The following is a 17,217-nucleotide window of genomic DNA, read 5'->3' on the forward strand; positions in this document are numbered from 1 at the left end:
TCAATCCGAAATGGCCTGGCCCAACAAGGTCTCATTTATGTCAGATCCAGCCCTCATAAGAAGAAGATGATATTGGATTTATATCCCGTCCTCCACTCTGAATCTGAGTCTCAGAGCAGCTCACGATCTCCTATATCTTCCTCCCCCACAACAGACACCCTGTGAGGCGGGTGGGACTGAGAGAGCTCTCCCAGAAGTTGCCCTTTCAGGGACAACTCTTTTGAGAGCTATGGCTGACCCAAGGCCATTCCAGCAGCTGTAAGTGGAGGAGTGGGGAATCAAACCCGGTTCTCCCAGATAAGAGAGCTCTGGCTGACCCAAGGCCATTCCAGCAGCTGCAAGTGGAGGAGTGGGGAATCAAACCCGGTTCTCCCAGATAAGAGAGCTACGGCTGACCCAAGGCCATTCCAGCAGCTGCAAGTGGAGGAGTGGGGAATCGAACCCGGTTCTCCCAGATAAGAGAGCTATGGCTGACCCAAGGCCATTCCAGCAGCTGCAAGTGGAGGAGTGGGGAATCGAACCCGGTTCTCCCAGATAAGAGAGCTATGGCTGACCCAAGGCCATTCCAGCAGCTGTAAGTGGAGGAGTGGGGAATCAAACCTGGTCTGGAGAGAAAGGCATGAGCTTTTCCGTTTCTAAAAAATGGCCTTGGGTGGTTATGGTGAGTGGGTTGGAGTTGCCTGTAGAGTTCTTTTGAGCTAATTCTCGCTGATTCCTCTGTGCAGACCTGAGAAATTTTCTCTGGCTCAAGGAGCCAGCCCAGAAATCCAGCAACCAGGTTCCTTTTTAAACCTTCCAGGGTTTTGTAATTTAATGGCTATATTTTGCAATTACTGCTACCACAAAACCTCATCTCTTCACAGTTTCTCATCATTTTTTAAAAAAGCGAAATAGCTCAGGCTAGTCAGGTTTTGGAAACTCAACAGGGTTGGCCTTGGTTAGTAACTTGGGTGGGGGACCACAAAGGAAGCCTTTGCAGAGGCAGGCAGTGACAAACCACCGCTCTTCTTGTCCCGCTCTGGCCTGGATAACCCAGGCTAGCCTGCTTGTGGAAGCTAAGCCCAACCCTGGTTAGTATTTGGGTGGGAGACCAGCAAGGAACACCAGTGTTGTCTCTACGCAGAGGCAAGCAGCGGCAAACGTCCTTTGGGTGTCTCCTGCCTTGAGAACCCTAGGAGTGGAGGCCAGTGTAGGCAGACTTCTGGTTTTTCTCACCATGAACAAAAGGCTAATCTGTATCGTTAAACTTTTTGTCCCCTGATTTCTCATAATTCCATTATTGTGTTTTTAAAAAAACCAAACCCCTTCGTTGAATATTGGAACCGGTATAGAAAGAAACTGCTTAAGAAATGAATTCCACTCTGACCTGTGAATGGCGCAAAGAAATGGCAAGAAATTTACACACATTTCTTTTTAGGCCATGAAACAAAACTTTCCAATGCAAAACGATGAATAAACTTTGTACTTTTCAGTGAGAAGTATTGAGAGGTGCAGAATCATCAAGAGGTGCAATGTAATCATAGATGCAAACACTGGGTTGCTCAAAGAGACTTCTCAGTGGCATGGTGACATGGCAAGTGGAATTTGTCAAGCTGTTCTTGGTATGGTTGCTGTGCCCATTCTAGGATGGATTGCTTCTTAAACTTGTAGTGTGCTTACTCTCTTGAAGGGTTTTTTTTCCCTTGTAGTGTGCTTACTCTCTTGAAGGGTTTTTTTCCCTTGTAGTGTGCTTACTCTCTTGAAGGGTTTTTTTCCCCTTTTAGTGTGCTTACTCTCTTGAAGGGTTTTTTTCCCCTTGTAGTGTGCTTACTCTCTTGAAGGGTTTTTTTCCCTTGTAGTGTGCTTACTCTCTTGAAGGGTTTTTTTCCCCTTGTAGTGTGCTTACTCTCTTGAAGGGTTTTTTTTCCCTTGTAGTGTGCTTACTCTCTTGAAGGGTTTTTTTCCCTTGTAGTGTGCTTACTCTCTTGAAGGGGTTTTTTCCCCCTTGTAGTGTGCTTACTCTCTTGAAGGGGTTTTTTCCCCCTTTCTGAGGTTGGAGTGCTATTTTCATGTATCTTGTTTTCATTCTTTCACACCTGCACCTTTATTATGCACCATTTGTTCTAAAACTGGTTAACATTTATTTGCGGTCCAGATATAGATGAATTTTGCAAAAATGTCCAGAAGGGGATACCTCATCCCAGGTTTATTTCTTGCTGTAGTTCAGCAATAAGAAAATTTAGTGCTTGCGGCAAATCGAGCGGGAATTTTGACACTTGCTTGGGTTACTAAAAATACGACAAAACAATTAGCAACGTAACTAATTTTGGAATTTTTTTTCCATCCTTAGGTTAGGATTTCCAATTTCTTCTGTACCTTGCCCGAGGAGAGGAAATGACTTTAGCAGAATTCACTCCAACTCGGCCGTGTGTAAAGCGTCTTCATGCCCCAGGGACTTGCAAAGGGGGAAGAACGGTGACCGTTCCCTGAGGGTTTTTATCTGTGGGGTTTTATTTTTTTTTTGCTTGGATTCCGCTTTGGGGTAGAAGGAGGGGAAACATGACAACTTCATCCATCAGGCGGCAGATGAAAAACATTGTGAACAATTACTCCGAGGCGGAAATAAAAGTCCGGGAGGCGACTTCCAATGACCCCTGGGGCCCTTCTAGCTCCTTGATGACCGAAATAGCTGACCTGACTTACAATGTGGTGGCCTTCTCTGAAATCATGAGCATGATTTGGAAGCGGCTCAACGACCATGGCAAAAACTGGAGGCACGTGTACAAGGCCTTAACCCTGTTGGATTACTTGATTAAGACCGGATCGGAGCGTGTGGCCCAGCAGTGCAAAGAGAACATCTTTGCCATCCAGACGCTGAAGGATTTTCAGTACATCGACAGAGACGGCAAGGACCAGGGCATCAATGTGCGGGAGAAGTCCAAGCAGCTGGTCTCGCTCCTGAAGGACGACGAGCGGCTCAAGGCGGAGAGGGCCCAGGCCCTGAAAACCAAAGAGCGGATGGCTCAGGTGGCCACAGGGCTTGGGAATAACCAGATCACCTTCGGCAGAGGTTCCAGCCAGCCTAACCTGTCCACCAGCTACTCAGAGCAAGAATACGGCAAATCCGGAGGCTCGCCGGCTTCTTATCACGGGTGTAAGTACAACTGGGGCGAGCGGGCTGCGTTTTGGGGGTGCTTCGTAACTGTGGGCGTTCTGGCATGAGTGGGGATCAGAGGAATAAAGATCTTTGGAACGAGTTGCATAAATATGACCCTTTTGTAAGGTGTGAGCGTACAGGGGCTGCACTGTGACAATATAGTTGAGAATCCTCACAAGATGGTTGTCGTGAGGAGCCAGATGGAGTGTGCAGATCACACCCCTTCTGCAGTCGCTCCAGCCAGTTTGGTGTAGTGGTTAAGTGTGCAGACTCTTATGTGGGAAAACGGGGTTTGATTCCTCCCCTCTTCCACTTGCAGCTGCTGGGATGGCCTTGGGTCAGCCATAGCTCTCTTATCTGGGAGAACCAGATTTGATTCCCCACTCCTCCACTTGCACCTGCTGGAATGGCCCTGGGTCAGCCAGAGCTCTCTTATCTGGGAGAACCGGGTTTGATTCCCCACTCCTCCACTTGCAGCTGCTGGAATGGCCTTGGGTCAGCCAGAGCTCTCTTATCTGGGAGAACCGGGTTTGATTTCCCATTCCTCCACTTGCAGCTGCTGCAATGGCCTTGGGTCAGCCATAGCTCTCTTATCTGGGAGAACCGGGTTTGACTCCCCACTCCTCCACTTGCACCTGCTGGAATGGCCTTGGGTCAGCCAGAGCTCTCTTATCTGGGAGAACTGGGTTTGATTCCCCCCTCCTCCACTTGCAGCTGCTGGGGATGGCCTTGGGTCAGCCATAGCTCTCTCTTATCTGGGAGAACCGGGTTTGATTCCCCCCTCCTCCACTTGCAGCTGCTGGAATGGGCTTGGGTCAGCCAGAGCTCTCTTATCTGGGAGAACTGGGTTTGATTCCCCACTCCTCCACTTGCAGCTGTTGGCATGGCCTTGGGTCATCTCTCAGATAAGAGTCCGCATATTTAACCACTACACCAAACTGGCTCTCCTGCTTAGCTTCCAAGCTTTCACAAGATTGAGTTAGCCTGGGCCATCCAGGCTGGGTTTTCTGTACTCTGTAGAACCCATTCATAAGTTTGACATGCATATGCATATATGGGGTAGTCCCTCCTGGCTGCAGCATGGACCTCCAGCTGAAAGAAGCTGACACAGCTCCTGTAGTTAACCGTCAGAAGTACGTCTTTTTGTGAGTTCTCTGCCTAGTGCTGGTGATTCCATTGGGGACCCCAAAGCTGTAGGTCCCGTTCACTGAAAAAGGTGTTAGAATACTGTGCGTGGTGTCATGTAACTGCCGTAAACCTTTATCGGTGATTCAGAGTTCAGGAGGAGTTGCTGCAAAAGAGCCAAGAAGGCAGCTGTGAATGATAACTCTCCGAATAACATTCTGATCGTTCTTATTTCTTGCCTGGAAACACCCATCTGTTATTAATATCCATTGCTTTTGTATCATGGTGCCTTTTTAAAAAGTGCGTGTTCTGTATTTCTCCTCCTTGGTTTCTGAAGTATTTGTGTGTGTGTGTGTGTGCTTTGTAGTTAGTGAAAAACAATGCCCTGGTTTCTGGAAGTGCCTTTTCCCCTCTTTATGTTCCCTGTTCAGCTTTCATTTTCACACATACCAGTAAATTAATTGAGGGTGAAAACTGCTGTCTGCTGTTTTCCGGAAGCTAATTCATGATCAAAGGCCAGAATATAGGATCAGTGTAGAGTTACTACTGGAATGCTGGTGGCTTGGAAAGGGAGGAATTACCTTCCACATACTTTGAGGGCTAAGAGCTGCTTACAGTGCATTGGAGAAGGACAAACAAAACCCAGGACCTTTATATGCGCCGTCAAAGGTCCTTCTCTGTTAAAGAAAGATTAAGAAAATCCGAACTAAATTAAAATCTCAGTTTTACCCCTGCTGTTTTAGACTTGGGTTTTCCTTTCATCCTTCCTGTAATGATACCCTTTTGTGTGTTAAGAACATAAGAGAAGCCATGTTGGATCAGGCCAGTGGCCCATCCAGTTCAACACTCTGTGTCACAGAATAACCTAAGAGAAGCCATGTTGGATCAGGCCAATGGCCCATCCAGTCCAACACTCTGTGTCACATAAGAACCTAAGAGAAGCCATGTTGGATCAGGCCAATGGCCCATCCAGTTCAACACTTTGTGTCACATAAGAACATAAGAGAAGCCATGTTCGATCAGGCCAATGGCCCATCCAGTCCAACACTCTGTGTCACAGAATAACCTAAGAGAAGCCATGTTGGATCAGGCCAATGGCCCATCCAGTCCAACACTCTGTGTCACACAGTGGCCAAAAAAATAGGTGCCATCAGGAGGTCCACCAGTGGGGCCAGGACACTAGAAGTCCTCTCACTGTTGCCCCTCCCAAGCACCAAGAATACAGAGCATCACTGCCGCAGACATAAGAACATAAGAGAAGCCATGTTGGACCAGACCAGTGGCCCATCCAGTCCAACACACTGTTGCCTTTCCCCTCCCAGCACCAAGAATACAGAACATCACTTGCCCCAGACAGAGTTCCATCTATACTTTGTGGCTAATAGCTCCATATGTTGATCCATATGTGACTAATAGCTCCACCTCCGCTCCAGATGTTGATCCAATCACCTCTTGAAGCTGGCTATGCTTGTAGCTGCCACCACCTCCTGTGGTCGTGAATTCCACATGTTAATCACCCTTTGGGTGAAGAAGGGCTTCCTCTTATCCGTTCTAACCCAACTGCTGAGCGGTGTCATTGAGTGCCCACCAGTTGTTGTATTGTGTTCCACTGGATGGTGATCATGCAACATCTATTTGGGCAGAGGGCATCATCCTTCTGCAAGATTTGCGTCCAAGCGGTGCCTTAAAAGACCAGCAAGCGTTACAGGATATAAAATTTCAAGAGGCAAAGCTGTCTTAGTCAGGGATCTTCAATGCTCACGTTTGTACCCAGGAAGTCTTGTTGGTGTTAAAGGTGGCAGTGGACTTGAATCTTGCTGCTCTTCCACAGACCAGCCTGGCTTCTTGGTGTAACCCTTCTCCAAGACTTACCTGACTTAGGATTGCCTTAGCGCGGGGTCTCCAGGGGGGTAGTTTTCAGGATGCCTACCAGTACTGGTTTAATCCCAGCATCCATCTAAAGGTAGGACCCAGCATTGTTCTTGGCATGGGGCTACTGCTATATTGTGTTGAGATCTCCCCTCCGTCCCGGACAGTTTTAGGAACGATTAGCTGTGCTGTGATGTCGTCGTGTCATGTGAATTTTGTCTCTGCCCACATTGTCTGGCCAAGTCAGAATGTGACGAAGCCATGTACATGGGACTGAGGGCTGCCATTTTTTGGTTGCCGTCCTTCGTGGAGAATAACGTGCTTATTCTTGCCTCAGGCCCCACGTCAGAAGTCACTAGCTTAAATGTATGTCTGTTTCCCTCCTCCTTTCTAGGAGCTAATTGCCTTGTATCCTTAATAAGAGTTTCTGCAACCTCTGTGTGTGGCATTTATGGGAGCCACAACTATTCTAAGGGTGGGGCACTGGAGCGCCCCAGAATGCGGGAACCTAGCCAAAATACAGAGAATCCTCTCTTTCAAAAGTGGCCCCACCTACCTGAAGAGGTCTGAAAACCATGCGAAACTGAATTATTTATTTATACATTTGATGTTTTAGAGCGTCCTCTCCCAATTACTCAATAAGGCTTTTCTACACAGGGCAGTAGAGTCACATTGTACTAAATGAGGATTTGACAAATTATTAGGGATTGTGGTCTACACTACTGCGTAGAGCTTGCAGAAACTCGGATCCTGTTATGTAATTTTGCATTCATTTAGTGTGTCATGTTCAAACGTAGGCTTTGCTTCAGGAAGTGTCTATTTCTAGGCCTCTGGTTGGTTCTGCAACCCTGATTTTGTTTTGTTGTTTTACTGAATGCCCCATCCTGTCCGATTGTCTTGACTCACCCCATGTAATGTACCTTGAGTCCAAGTGAGAAAGGTGGACTGTAACATAAATAAAATAGATCCCAGTGGGCAGCCGTGTTGGTCTGAAGCAATAGAACAAAACAGTACATAAGTGCACCTTTAAGACCAACTAAGAAAACTTACTGTTTTGTTCTATAAATAAAATAGTTTCAGGAAGGGTAGCTGTGCTGGCCTGCGGTAGAAGAGCTAGATATGAGCCCAGTAGCACCTGAGAGACCAACAAAAAATTGGGGTATGAGCTTTGAAGAGTCAAACTCCCCTCTTTTTAAAGTTCATACCCTGAAAACCTTGCTGGATTTGAATCTGGCTCTTTTCATAGAAAAGATCAGATGGAAAAGCAGAAATCCCACTTCAGCGATTACTGGAAACCTAAGAACGTTAGATGAAGAGAACATAAGAACATAAGAGAAGCCATGTTGGATCAGGCCAGTGGCCCATCCAGTCCAACACACTGTGTCACACAGTGGCCAAAAACACCAGGTGCCATCAGGAAGTCCACCTGTGGGGCCAGGACAACAGAAGTCCTCCCACTGTTGCCCCTCCCAAGCACCAAGAAGACAGAGCATCACTACCCCAGACATAAGAACATAAGAGAAGCCATGTTAGACCAGTCCAACACTGTGTCACACAGTGGCCAAAAAAAACCAGGTGCCATGGTGCCATCAGGATGTCCACCAGTGGGGCCAGGACACCAGAAGCCCTCCTACTGTGCCCCCCCTATAAGAACATAAGAGAAGCCATGTTAGACCAGACCAATAGCCTATCCAGTCCAACATTCTGTGTCACACAGTGGCCAAAAACACCAGGTGCCATCAGGAAGTCCACCTGTGGGGCCAGGACAACAGAAGTCCTCCCACTGTTGCCCCTCCCAAGCACCAAGAAGACAGAGCATCACTACCCCAGACATAAGAACATAAGAGAAGCCATGTTAGACCAATCCAACACTGTGTCACACAGTGGCCAAAAAAAAAACAGGTGCCATGGTGCCATCAGGATGTCCACCAGTGGGGCCAGGACACCAGAAGCCCTCCCACTGTGCCCCCCCTATAAGAACATAAGAGAAGCCATGTTAGACCAGACCAATAGCCTATCCAGTCCAACATTCTGTGTCACACAGTGGCCAAAAAACCCAGGTGCCATCAGAAGGTCCACCAGTGGGGCCAGGATACTAGAAGCCTTCCCATTGTTGTCCCTCCCAAGCACCAAGAATGCAGAGTATCATTTTTTCTAGACAGAGTTCCAACAATACACTGTGGCTAGTAGCCACTGATGGACCTCTGCTCCTTAAGTTTATCCATCCCCTCTTGAAGCTGGCTATGCTTGTAGCCACCACCACCTCCTGTGGCAGTGAATTCCACATGTTAATCACACTCTGGGCGAAGTACTTCATTTTATCCTTTCTAACCCGACTGCTCAGCAATTTCATTGAGTGTCCACGAGTTCTTGTATTGTGAGAAAGGGAGAAAAGATTCTTTGCAGCGAGCCCTCTGCTGGAGTGAAAGCCATGCAACAGGTCTTTAGTCACAGTAGACATCTCCCTCAGTGATTCCCATGTGGTTTGTGAATCCCAGATCTTTTATTAAAAAAAAAAATATCTCCAAAACAGAAACAAAGTAAGGCTTTGGGAGGTCAAAATTGGATCTATCCAGTACCATCTTACATAAACATCTGAGTTAGCTGTCATGCGCTGTGAGATAAAAGTTGCATTGTTTGTCAGTGTTACGAAGGCAATTCCCCTTTACGCTCGATCCTTGCAAACAAAGCATTTTGCTGATACTGCTGTTATAATCGAAGAATTTAAAGGGGGGGGGGGGGGGATCAGTGGCAACGCTGGCTTTATTCAGTGACACAGATCTGATGCCAAAATGTGATCGGGACACGACAGACAGTTAGATGGATTTTTATTCCCTCCCCCTATAAAACCGAATGAAAACATGTTCTCGTTAGGAAGTGTCTTTTTCTATAAAACACAGCTGTTAATTTAAATGAAGAAGGGGGGGGGGACATTCAGAAGGAAACATGACTAAGCTGCATGGCTGAAAACCTGAGTTGCGGCAATTGTGTTGCCTGTCACCTTTTAAAAGGAAAAAAACTGCAAATTGCCTTGAGTACATTTATTGATTTGTTTCACGTGGGTATTCATATTGATCTGCAGTGGAAGTTAGATGCAGTAGTAACCTTAAAAGACCAGCAAGATCCCCAGGGTTGACTTTTTAAAGCAGGGGTATCAAACTTGTGGCCCAGGGGCTGAATCAGGCGCCCCATAGGGTTCTAATCAGGCCTGTGAGCAAGTCTGCGTTCTTCTCTCTCTTTTGCTTCTTTCTGCCTCACTGCTTGCTTTGCCAGGCTTGCTCAATCACCCAGGAGCTACAGACCAAAGCCTCTATTTTCTCCAATGGCTGAGGCTTCTGCCTTGTGGAGGAAGGGGCACTTGCTTTGCCAGGCTTTCTTAATCATACAGCAGAGCCTCTTTTCCTTCTTTTGGCTGAGGCTCTGCCCCCTCCTCATCCCCTGGGGAGGGAGGGAAAAAGTCAGAGCTTCCTTTTGCCTAGTTCCCTTGATCACAAGGAGAAATACAAAATCTTTAATTGTGTTTGTCTGTGTATAAAGTTTATAGGTCAGCTTCCTGGCATTACATTTTATGACATGCATGGCCTGGCCCAACAAGGTCTCATTTATGTCAGATCTGGCCCTCATAACAAAGGAGTTTGACTCCCTTGCTCTAAAGTTTATGCTCTGGAAATCTTATTGGGTCTTTAAGTTGCTACCGAATGTAAGTAAAGGCCTGCTGGGTCAGACCATTGTTCCATCCAGTCCAGCACCCTGTCTCACGCAGTGGCCAATCTCGGGGTAGTTGTGAAGATAAAACAGAGGAGAGGAGGGAGGGATATAAGCTACTTCAGTTCTCCTTTGGAGAGAAAGGCAGAGTATAAGTGAATTAAATAAATAAATGTCAGCTGCATGCTGAATTTGCTGCATCAACTTCCAGATTCCTCCCACATCAGAATCTCACTAACTTCTTTGCTGCGGTTCGGGCTCCTAATCTCCAGGAGCTGTGCGTGTTCAGTTGCATTAAACAGGAAGCATCAACTTCTCAGTCCAGCGGTGTGTAACTTAGAACAAGCTCGTTTTGAAGAAGAGCTGTTAAAACAGAAGAAGACTGCAGATTTCTACCCTGCTCTTCTCTCTGAATGAGAGTCTCAGTGCAGCTTACAATCTCCTTTATCTCCTTCCCCCACAACAGCAGACACCCTGTGAGGTGGGTGGGGCTGAGAGAGCTCTCACAGAAGCTGCCCTTCCAAGGACAGCTCTGCGAGAGTTATGGCTGACCCAAGGCTGCAAGTGGAGGAGTGGGGAATCAAACCCGGTTCTCCCAGAAAAGAGTCCGCGCACTTAACCACTGCACCCAGCTGGCTCTTCTCAGGGAGAAGGTGGGTTTGCCAAAGGCAGCCCACCAGCTCTGGTTAAATGCACATGTTCATTATTGTGCCTCTGTGTGTGTGTGTGTTTGTCCACAGCAACATCGCCTCGAGTGTCTTCTGAACTGGAGCAGGCGCGGCCGCAGACGAGTGGGGAGGAAGAACTCCAGCTGCAGCTTGCCCTGGCTATGAGCAGAGAGGTTGCGGAGCAGGTTAGTTTCTTTGCAAGCCACCGTTCACCCTTTGCAGCCTGCGTCGAGACACCCACAAAGGGTGGGCGGGGAGGTGGAACCATCTGGGGCTCGTTGGTTTCTCTTCTCGTTAAGCAATTCCGTGCTTACGTAACAGGCACACGTGAGAAGCCACCTCCCCAGCTTCTGTTGTGGAACGATCGCCCGATATGACAGTATGCGGTTCTCACGCTTTCGGTTTATTTAATGAGAACCGTAGCCATCTTGCAAAACAGCTCGCTCTCCCTGTTTGTGTGTGCATGTGAGAGAGAGAATGCAGTCTGTAGAAATAATGGAATCGCTTGTCTGAAAGAAGAAGCTCAGTTTACAGGAGAGGACAACGGGCTTACAGTTAATCAAACACTGCCTCTGGGAGGGTGGTGGATTTTGTGTTCCCTGTGGCAGGAAAGAAAAAACTCTGTGCAGAAGATTCTTGCATTGAAATGGGAGATGTCAGCAAGCAAATGAGGTCTTGGGCAAAGGGTTGAAGCCGTGGAACTGGGTGTGGGGGAAGTATTTTGATTCATGTTTGTACATTTGCCTTGCCCCGATGCAGAGGGAGGCCTGGTTTTATGTCAGGCTTTCTTGGTGGTGGCCCCCATACTTTGATGTCTTTCAGGAATGAGATCCGCCTGTGTCATGAGCCCAGTGGGTTGCTGCTTTACACTGCCGCCACTCTGGATTGATGGTCCCAGCCCAACCAAAAATGCCCCTTTTAGCCGAGAAATACAAGCGTGATGACCAGGCAGAGAACATTAAAAAGATAAAGATTTATTAATACAGGGATGGGTATTTAAACAAGGCGAGGTGCTTAATAGACATAACAGTGTATAAAGGAAAAAAGAAAATAAACCCTAACGCGGCTACCTGTCCTTCCCCTAGCCTTTTAGTTGTCAGGACCCACAGTCCTTTCCCCCAGGCCAACTGCCTATGACTCACTCCGTCTTCTGAGTCCTTCTCTCCACCTTCTGAGTCCTCCTCTCACCCACAGACTGTCCTCCCAGCCTGACTCTTTGAGAGAAAAGAACACAGTTCCGCAGCCCACAAAGTTTATGTCGCAATCCCCTCACACAATCCCTGGACACTGGTTACAGCGGGTGCCAAGCATGGTGGGGATTGTAGGCTGTGTCTGCTTTCTACTCCCACACTGGTCTTTAGACCCAGGCCTTCCTAGGCCTTGTCTCCCAGTCCTGCACAGATCATGACAGCCTGCTATTTCTTAGCTTTTTTCATTGCTGAGAAAAGATGCTCAGAAGGCGTTTCCTGAGCAGGATTTCTTGATACACCGCAAATGCTTCTACATAAGTTTTGGACTGATTTTGCACGAGGCTTTTTTCCAGGTGGAGAGCCTTTTTGCTCCTGGGGCTTCTCTCCGCTTCCACACACGTTGCCCCCGGAGCTGCGATTTGGCACAGCGTTCTTCCGCAGCAAGCAAAATCCTCTTCCAAGCGGTTCCTGCTTGCTGTGGGAGAACGGCGCGCCAACTCACAGCTCCCGGGCAACTTGTGCAAAAAACAGAGAGAAGCGCCGGGATCGAAAGGGCTCTCCACTCGGAACAAACCCTAGTGCAGAACCGGTCTTGGTGTTTCAAAGTGTGAATGAATTCCATCATTGATATTCCTCAGTTATTCTGCGGTTCCGTGGGTAACTTGAATTCCTTTCCAGCTGCCTTGTCAAGCTTCTGCTTTTGTTTCTGGACCTAGGTAATGGATCTCCCACGGGGAGGGAATGAATTTGAGACTTCTGAAGTATTCTCAAAAATTAAACCAAGGTCTTTTCTTTCGAAAGAATTCCGCCCCCCACCTTTATTGTGAAACTTGCCCAGTTTCATCTGTCTTCATGAAGACAGAACAACCATTTAGTCTGAAGTAGGTAACAGGTGGTAATGGTTGCCTGACATTTTGCCAGGAGGAACGCCTTCGACGTGGTGACGATCTGAGATTGCAGATGGCTTTGGAAGAAAGTCGCAGAGATACAGTGAAAATTCCCAAAAAGAAAGAGGTAGGCGCTGGTCAGGGGTAGGTGGGGGGAGATCACATTTTTTTTTTGCACCGAAAGTGAGAATGCATTAGAGATGTGCCTCAGAATCTGGGCTTTTTTTGAGCAGGAACATACAGGAATGCAGTTCCGACTGGCTTGATGTCAGGGAGTGTGGCCTGATAGGCAAATGAGTTCCTGTTGGGCTTTTTCTAAACAAAAGCAGCCCTGCTCAGAACAATTGCATTCTTGGGATAGTCCTGATTTTTCTCTGTGTTTCTGCGTGTGCGTGTGTGCGTAAAGAGATCATTAAAATCTCTTCTGTGTTTGTGTAAATGCCAAAAAAAGCAGAATAAAGAAGAAGATGAAGATATTGAATTTATATCCCGCCCTCCACTCTGAAGAGTCTCAGAGCGGCTCACAATCTCCTTTCCCTTCCTCCCCCACAACAGACACCCTGTGAGGTAGATGAAGATATTGGATTTATATCCCGCCCTCCACTCTGAAGAGTCTCAGAGCGGCTCACAAACTCCTTTACCTTCCTCCCTCACAACAGACACCCTGTGAAGTGGGTGGGGCTGGAGAGGGCTCTCACAGCAGCTGCCCTTTCAAGGACAACCTCTGCCAGAGCTATGGCTGACCCAAGGCCATTCCAGCAGGTGCAAGTGGAGGAGTGGGGAATCAAACCTGGTTCTCCCAGATAAGAGTCCGCACACTTAACCATTACACCAAACTACACCAAGGCATTCGAAAGAACAAAATGTTGCATGTTTGTGCAGAGGCGATGCCATATCTAGGAATACAAATACCTAAAAACCTAGATGACCTGAAGAAATTGAATTATGATGGTAAAGGAAGTGGAGAAGTATCTTGCCAAATGGCATGCAACGTCACTTTCTTGGATTGACAAGTTCCATATTGTTTAAACATTTGTTCTCCCCAAATTTATATTTTTGTTTAGGACTCTCCCAGTTGCTCTGTCTTACACTTGTTTGCAGAAATGGCAAAATATGCTCTTAGACTTCTTTTGGATGTACAAAGCACCTAGGATTGGAAGACATACAAAACGAGGTGGCATCGGTTTGCCAAATCTACATCAATATCACTCAGCCATTAAACTGGCAAATATCACAAGACTTTTACATCCTGTACCGGAGGCTGACTGGATATATTTGCAATCAGTACTTTTACATCAATTTAATGTTCAAGAAGTAATATGGCAAGCAGCCTCTGAAAGACCAAAATGTATTCAACAGAACATCTTACTTTCCTCTCTATTAGCTGAATGGGGTAAACATTGGAATAAACTCCTGCCCCCCACTGTCAAGATTTCAGACCTTATTAAATCAGCCATGGTTTCAGCTGGGATGGCTGACAGATGATTTTAAACAGTGGAAAACAGCTTATCTTACAACTTTCAGAGATATCTCTTCTAAACAGAATTTACTCTCCAAAGTAGACTTGGAACATAAATTAGGAAGTCCAATACCTTGATTACAGTATTCCCAAATCTCTCACCTGTTCTCGGCTAAATAGATTCATAAAGTTTTGCTTCAACCCTTGACAGGTTTTAAATCTATTTTGAAAGATACAGGGTCTACAGGAAAACACCTCATTTCCAAAATATATGACCTGCTTTCTAGTTTTACATATGCTAAACCTCTTTCTTATCTGTCTACTTGGCAGAAAGATTGTTCCTCTGAACTATCGGAAGATGACTGGGAATTCTTCTGGAAATCACCATCTTTTAACTTTAAAATACTGGAAGTGAAATTGCAAACATTTAAAATTATATCTCACTGGTACCTTACTCCTTTAAAACTGGCAAGAATAACCAAGTCGTCCTCTTCCACATGCTGGAGACGATGTGGGTTAGTGGGAGATTATATGCATTGTTGGTTGTCTTGCCTAGTTATTAAAGACTTCTGGACTCTGGTTGTGACACAAATAAAAGCAGTTACCCAAATACATATGACATTAACACCAGACCATCTTTTTTTGCATCAGTGGACATCTCATCAATATACTACCGCAACAATAGAAAGATGCTCTGTATTACTTTATTCAGCCAAATTTATAATTGCTAAGCGCTGGAAGAATAAAACATCACTGACACTCGCACAGTGGCATGGGAAATGGTGGGGGTATGTACATGTTAGCTAAAGTTACTGATAACTTCAAATACTTAGACAACTGCAATGTTCAAACCAATTTCACTTCAGTGTGGTTACCTATATTCTATCTAATTGAAGTTGGAGACATTTCTAAACAAGTCAATGATTTAGGTTTATGGTAGCAGTTTTGTTGAATGGTGCTTATTACATGGATATGATGCGTCGTTATTGTTGTAACTGTTCAGATTGACTATACTTGAAGTAATAATTTAAAATTTTTTTTAAAAAATCTCTTCTGCGTTGGTGTAAATGCCTAAAAAAAGCAGAAAAAAAGGCATTCGAAAGAACGAAATGTTGCATGTTTGTGCAGAGCTTTTTCACATTCTCTCACCCCCTGTCTTCTACAGCGCACGACTCTGTTGGATCTGATGGACGCCCTGCCCTCTTCGGCCCCGGCTCCTCAGAAAGCAGAGCCCTGGGGGCCTTCGGCGGCAGTAAACCAAACAGACCCCTGGGGGGGCCCTTCAGCAGGCAGTACCACCTCGGATCCGTGGCAGTCATTCGGTAAGCAAGTGAAGCTATGGAGAGAAGGACCCCCCCCCCCGGCCTCTTCAATACATGTGGTTTTTCCGTGAGAAACAGCAGGGTTTTGTAATTTTTCCCCCTTACATAGTCTTCTCCTGTGCAACCCCAAGAAAGCTCTCCTGGGTCCGGTGTTCCCTCTAAGCTGAGTTAGTGTGAGCTAGCTCAATTTTTTTGCCTCCAGCTTGCATATTTTTGTCTCAGCTCAGGAAAAAGGGCCCCTGGGCAAACTCATTGATGCAGTCACTCACAACTTTAATGCCAGCAGCTCACGAAGTAGAATTTTTGCTCACAAGACTCCACAGCTTAGAGGGAACGTTGGCTGCTTGGAGTAAGCCCTAAAAACACTTTCATCGTTTGGTGAGATTCAAGGGTTCTGTTTGGGAAATAACCAGGGCATGCCTTGGGGCAGCCAGATTCTTTCAAGACCAGTGGGGGGTGGGGAGGGAGTAGTTGGCAGATCAGCCGGTGTATCCCGGCCTCTGTCTTCACCTTCGGCGTCCAGGAGAAGGCCTGGCTTCAGAAGCACTCTCAAGCCTCTCACTCGCACGTTTGTGTAGGAAAGCGACTCCATTCAGACCGTTTCTACCAGAACTAGGGATTGTTGAGAGCCAGAAGTTCTGTCATTGTCGGATTTAACCTTCACTGTTCTTGCTTTCATGCAGTTGGCTGCCAACTGCAGGCCATTGTTTCACTGTACGGGACTGAAACTGCCCTGCTTGGTGGGGAGGGGGAGGAGAAACAGAGCTCATCAGCGTAGTGGTGACACTGCACCCCCTAAACTCAGGACAATGAACATAAGAACATAAGAGAAGCCCTGTTGGATCAGGCCAGTGGTCCCTCCAGTCCAACACTCTGTGTCACATAAGAACATAAGAGAAGCCCTGTTGGATCAGGCCAATGGCCCCTCCAGTCCAACACTCTGTGTCACAGAAGAACATAAAAGAAGCCCTGTTGGATCAGGCCAGTGGCCCCTCCAGTCCAACACTCTGTGTCACAGAAGAACATAAAAGAAGCCCTGTTGGATCAGGCCAGTGGCCCCTCCAGTCCAACACTCTGTGTCACAGAAGAACATAAAAGAAGCCCTGTTGGATCAGGCCAGTGGCCCATCCAGTCCAACACTCTGTGTCACACAGTGGCCAAAAAACCCAGGTGCCCTCAGGAGGTCCATCCGTGGGGCCAGGACGCTAGAAGCCCTCGCACAGTGCCCCCCCCAAGCACCCAGGATACAAAGCATCACTGCCCCAGACATAACATAAGAGAAGCCATGTTGGATCAGGCCAGCAACCCATCCAGTCCAACACTCTGTGTCACAGAAGAACATAAGAGAAACTATGCTGGATCAGGCCAATGGCCCCTCCAGTCCAACGCTCTGTGTCACACAGTAGCCAAAAACCTCCAGGTGCCATCAGGAGGTCCACCAATGGGGCCACGACACTAGAAGCCCCCCCACTGTTGCCCCCCCCCCACAAGCAACAAGAATACAGAGCATCTCTGCCCCAGACAGAGCTTTCCAACGATAAGCTGTTGCTAATAGCCACTGAAGGACCTCTGCTCCTTATGCTTATGCAATCCGCTCTTGAAGCTGGCCATGCTTGTAGCCGCCACCACCTCCTGTGGCAGTGAATTCCACATGTTAATCCCCTTCGGGTGAAGAAGGACTTCCTTTTATCCATTCTAACCTGACTGCTCAGCAGTTTCATGGAGTGCCCACAAGTTCTCGTATTGTGAGAACTTCTTTCTCTGCCTTCTCCATCCCGTGCATAACCTTGTCAACCTCCATCATGTCACCCCGCAGTCAACATTTCTCTGCCTCCTGTTGTCCAGTGGGACAAGCT

General features: G+C 47.1%; 1 protein-coding gene across 1 annotated transcript in view; it reads left to right on the top strand.

Moving 5' to 3' along the window:
- Nucleotides 1-2,493: 2,493 nt before the first annotated feature.
- The window catches only part of EPN2 (epsin 2), a 38,263-nt gene continuing 23,539 nt past the window's right edge, over nucleotides 2,494-17,217 (top strand). Inside the window, exons 1-4 of the mRNA XM_060260779.1 lie at nucleotides 2,494-3,133; nucleotides 10,576-10,688; nucleotides 12,615-12,707; nucleotides 15,205-15,361. Of these exons, the coding sequence (XP_060116762.1) occupies nucleotides 2,539-3,133; nucleotides 10,576-10,688; nucleotides 12,615-12,707; nucleotides 15,205-15,361 (958 nt within the window). The 5' untranslated portion in view covers nucleotides 2,494-2,538. The remainder of the gene's footprint in view (nucleotides 3,134-10,575; nucleotides 10,689-12,614; nucleotides 12,708-15,204; nucleotides 15,362-17,217) is intronic.

This window comes from Heteronotia binoei, chromosome 20, assembly GCF_032191835.1.
Source record: "Heteronotia binoei isolate CCM8104 ecotype False Entrance Well chromosome 20, APGP_CSIRO_Hbin_v1, whole genome shotgun sequence".
Taxonomy (NCBI): domain Eukaryota; kingdom Metazoa; phylum Chordata; class Lepidosauria; order Squamata; family Gekkonidae; genus Heteronotia; species Heteronotia binoei.